At 54.6% G+C, this 5,087-nt stretch overlaps 1 protein-coding gene across 1 annotated transcript; it reads right to left on the bottom strand.

Annotated features, from left to right (window-relative positions):
* Window positions 1–4,562: 4,562 nt before the first annotated feature.
* Window positions 4,563–5,012, bottom strand: J4E82_011684 (uncharacterized protein; the record flags this gene model as incomplete). Its single annotated transcript, XM_051737879.1, has 1 exon — window positions 4,563–5,012. A coding segment is annotated over one exon (450 nt), but the record flags the coding sequence as incomplete, so codon positions are not given.
* Window positions 5,013–5,087: the final 75 nt, after the last annotated feature.

Below are 5,087 nucleotides of genomic sequence, written 5' to 3'. Positions count from 1 at the left end.
TGGTACTGCAGCGTACCCGGAACACAGACCGAGAGCGCTTCTTGCTATCTGGCCAGGTGAGCGATCTACAATGCTGTATACCTCTTCGCGGGGCTGTGCTTCAGCAGAACGTGGAGGCGTTGATCCCCATTTTGCAACTTGGCTTCTGCTAATCCGAGCTCTCTAGGAACCAGTTCTATGCTGTTCCACATATAAACCCGACGAGACTTTCGCAGATATACGCAGCCAAGAGGGTGACCACCCCGCTCGTTGCATGTGGGTGTAGCGACGTTCAAGGATCGATCACGTCGTAAGTTAATTCTGTAACATACCAGAGTAGCCACTCCTTGCTACGCTGATATCTTTTGATCTAGACTAACCACCGTCCAAACGTGTCGTTCTTTCACATTCTTCGCAGCATCGATAAGCGGCCACGACCTGACTAGAGACTGTCGCCCGACGCGTTCAAGGCTGAGGTAGTGGGGAAGTCAGGACTTTCACTAAGGCAATAGACACACTCGATGCTGTCGAACGGCAATCTTCGCTCTACGACCCTACCTTTGTCGACACGACCCTACCTTTGTCGACACGACCCAAAACCCTCGAGGCCTGTAAAACACAGTAAGTCCCATTTAGATGCTTGACGATCATTCGAGACTTATCAAGGCTATGGGAGTGAACCTGATGGCTGACCGACGAGCCCCTAGACATCGTTCGGCTAGCATTGAGGCATGTATCTACGATCTGTCGAGTCTCGTTGGAGTGTAGACATGTGGATATCGCTAATGCCAATCAGCTCTTGGGGCTCTACGTCCTCGTAGCGTGCGATGAAGAGCTTTTGAGACATGTCGCCGATCGCTCCGGATCTAGGTGGCCGTAGATCCCCTGCGCATCGAGCAGCCCTCACAAGACGACTCAACGCACATGGCTGGATGTGTGTAATATCGCAGCCAAACAAAGCGACAAGAGCAGCTCCTCTAGTACGGTCCCATCAGCACACAAAGCCACGGCTGCACGGCGTACAGCGACTGATGATACGTTGTCGTGCCGTCCTCCTATATACGACAATTTTACTTCGTACACGCGGTACGTAGTGTGCGTTTGGTCTACCAACATTTCTACCTGTGTAACGGAAAACCCGATGGGCCGGAATGAGCCGATAGGATGCGGTATTTTCACCGGACTGCTTGCTGACTTTGCGCTCTCATTGGCTAGTTCCGGCCAACCGGGTTTTCCGCTACATGGGGAGGGATGTTGATTGCTGCGAAAGTAGATCAGAGCGAAAGCATATCGTACATGCCCCAGGACACACGTATGCGACAAGGTTGTCGGATATGGGCTCGGACATCGGATTGCGTCGCCATGAGCAATAAGCCTACTGGCGCATAGTAAGAGGTAATGTCTTCTTTTTCAACGCGTAGAGAGTAACATGACAAGTGCGTTTGCAGCATCGCTAACGTTACAGTCCCATCCCACGGCCATCTCCATCGAACTACGACTATACAGATGGTAAGAAGTCATCCCTCCTGCACGAAACAAATAGTTAGAACTTTGCGACGGGAGACAAGAATGCCAAAGAGAGACGGCCGTGAAAGGAGTCGGAGCGTACAAGGACTGCATCTCCGACATGGAAGTCTCGCAACAGCACACGGCCAATGCTTCTACCGACGCGCGGCTTATGACACCTGTCTGTGGTATGTATAGAAAGGCCGATTCGACTATAGTCTCTGTGAGAAAGCTGAATGGAACATCAGATCCATTTAGAACGCCCAGCTAATCAGATACAGAGTCGTTACCAGGGCCCTAGATTCGGCCCTTACTTGATCCACAACACGATTTGCCGATGGAAAGGCGATGAGCCTTCCGAGTCTCGGTATGTCATGCTTCCATCTCTCTGGTCCACGTGTAAGTACTTGACAACCGTGCAGAGAGATCTCTTAGAATGATACGAGATTCACATCTCATGGGCACTCGAAGTGTGTGTTTGTCTTCGGGTCCATCGATACCGCATTAACGGAGCAACATAGGTTTCTCAAGAACCACGCACCAACAGCATTGGTCATGCACATCCTGCTCTTGGCCTCTACCGTTGAGCTTCATGCACATCGACCGTGTCAGCTTCATTGCGCCGGAGTTGCTCTAAAGATTGGCGGGTTCGCGGCGCAGATGTCGACGCGATCACGTCGAAAGGTGCATCAAATGACCCGGCCTTCCACCAACCTTCCACGAACTGCGCCTGGCTGTCAAGGTTGGCGCTTTCGATTTCGTAAGCCTCACCATATTCTTCCAAAGTCACTACCTGAGCACCTAGGCTGAGCATGTAACAGCAGCAACGTGGTTGCCGCTGAGCTGTATCGAAGTCAAACTCACCAGCCAGCAAGGTACTGCAGTGTGATTGTCGTGAGCGTTAGCGGGTGCAAAGCACGCAAACACGTCGCTGCTACTAACGCAATGTGAATGCCAGTCTGTGCGTCTAGAAGCGCAGGCGAGCCTAGCATGCAACCAATCCATCTGCCATTGCTGTCAAGACATCGTACGCGGAGATCCGTCAGCGCAAGCTGCCCGCCGGTCGAAGTCCAATCGCCATAGCAAACATGTATAGGCGAATGCGTTTTGTGCAAGTATGCGGCAACGGCGAGTACGTGCGCATGGTACTCGGCGACGATGCTGTAGAGGCTTTGGCGATGATGCCGTACTACAGCAAGCTACAGCTAACGGTTTTGCAGTTCCAACAAGCCGCTGAGACTGTGACGTCTCTGTTATTTCTCAACTTGAGTTCTTCGCCGTTACCTCGCCCTCCGACGCCTTCTGAAACCAGTAGGTTGTGGAGCCTCGCATTGAGAAGCCTGCAACTGAGAAGCCTGCAGTCGAGGAGTCGGGCACCAGCTCACATGGGACGTCTTGCGTTGCCCGAACCCCTCAAGACCTCATCTTAAACACTGCTGATCGCGCAATAGCACCTGATACATTGTCCGCACAGCCTTGAGTAGGTGCAGCATCGTGAGGCCAGACAGAGTGACCCTGTGCAGGCTTCTGGGGATGGGCGGCGGTACTTGAGGTCTAGCTTTAGACCTCGTATGCAGCGCCAGGAACGCGGTGCTAGTGGTAACAACGGCAAAACTAGTCATTTGACCTGTATTCTATATGCCAAAGCAACCGGCCGTGACGACGAGCCCAGCCACGGAGACCGCCGCGAGCAGTCGGCTCACGCTGCGGCACGCGATTTTCGTTAAACCCTCCAGAGTCTCTGTCGTCCACCAAGTCCGCCGGCGCCACCGCGATAGCGTTCGCAGGCACTGCGATACGAATGCCGCCGTCGGCATCGACAGCAGTGGGTGCGTCAGAGGTCGACGGCGGCGGACAGTCAGCTTTACCACGCTCGGCGAGACGTTGCAAAGCTGAGGTCGGCTGAGCAGACCTCGGAGACACCAGAATACGAAGTCGTTGGAAGCTTTGCTAACAAGATGGCAGCTCTAGCCATAGCCGAAGGCGCGTAGATGGGAACACCAGCTCGCCCACATCGACACTGGACAACAGCGGTCTGAACGAACCAGCCTGGCCGGTCTCACCTCGACGACTTGACTAGGCGGAGATGACCAGACGCTCCGCACTGATCTGGTCGACTGTCAGCAAGTCTCAGAAAGAGGCTCTTCACGAATCAAGCACGGAGACAACGATGCAAACACGATTTGCGAGTGGAAGATGTCCCACATGTTCAAGATTAGCTATGATACACGGCGCACAGAGAGATGTTGCAAAGCTCAATACGCGCGAAGAACCTCATTTTTTCGGCACGGTGGGTTTTCCGCCACACAGAAGGAGGCAACACTTGCTCGCCGTTCGGAATGTACGCCATTGACTCGGCCTCAGAGGTCCTGCTGAGAGAGTTGCGCCTGCGATCGGACGAACTGCTTTTGCACGCCGACTCTACATGCAAGCATTGCGGGTTCAGAACTGCCATCAGCGAACTGCTCGCCCGCCACCTGCGCCGTCACACTGTCCATCCACCTCTTCAACAGTCATGGCGTAAAGTAAAGTCGTCGATGTGGCCTCGCGACCATAGGGTGGAAAGACTAGTTCCTCCAAGCTGGTGTTCAGGACGGAGAAGACGGCTCAATCTACTGTCTTTTGGAGCTCGATCGCTCATTCGCAGCTGCTAGTCCGCTCGACAGCAGCCTACCACAAGACCCAGCGTCACGACCCCGCCTTGAGCAATCGCGCCATGATGGACTCACACGCATGGCCGGTTCCAGCCGAGAACTCATGGTGGTATTCGTGCAGATGCCGCACAGTGGAGGGCGGCACATCGAGCTTGGAGGTCGGGATGACATAGTCTCGTGCAGCTGCCCAAAGCAGTCTCCACGAAGCTCGACCAAGTTTCCTCGGAGGCAGTACTTGGGTCCGTACCTCAAGCCAACATCCAAGGCATCGGGCAGGCCATTTCTGCCACGATCCCCCACGACTGACATGCTCCACGGCACCTGTACCCCCTCCGCTAAAACAGCTCGTCATGGGCGACATCAGGTACCTGCTTGTGGTAAACGCCATCGATTACAAGGTGCAGACAAGTCGTATGCTTGGCATCACCCGCATCGAATTGACTGCGCCATGCCGTTCAGCTCAAACATCGCCCGCCGTATCTCCAGTGTGCATGCAGAAGGCTTTTTTCGCGCTGGCTTGCCCAAGCTTTCTGCCGGCTTCTTCCTTTTGCGGTTGGCCGAGATGGCACCTAGTACGGTCCGCTGCTCCATCTCTGCTCGCTCGAAGTCGATCACCATCACGTGCCCGGTCTCCTCGTTCCACAGTATGTTGCGTAGCATCAGGTCCCTGTGCAGCACCCCCAGCCTGTGAATCGCGTCGGCCGACAGCCTTACTTGCTCGCTGACCAATGCCTTGTTCTCCGCTGTAAGATGCTGGCTGATAAGATGGCCTCCGAAGCTGAGGAACATCATGTGCACAAGGTCGACGATCCCTTCGTAGTAGTACGGCGTCTCCAGGTCGATGTTCCCCAGGTGCACCGGCACGTGGATGCCCTGGATGGGCCGAAGCCGCTCGTAGATAGACGCCTCCCATCGCAGGCGATGGGCGAAGTAGGCGGGCGTGCACTT

Source organism: Alternaria postmessia (genome assembly GCF_024291825.1).
Source record: "Alternaria postmessia strain BMP 2775 chromosome Unknown scaffold_290, whole genome shotgun sequence".
Taxonomy (NCBI): Eukaryota; Fungi; Ascomycota; class Dothideomycetes; order Pleosporales; family Pleosporaceae; genus Alternaria; species Alternaria postmessia.
The sequence above is the reverse complement of the archived record's forward strand: the minus strand, read 5'-3'. Positions and strand labels throughout refer to the sequence as shown.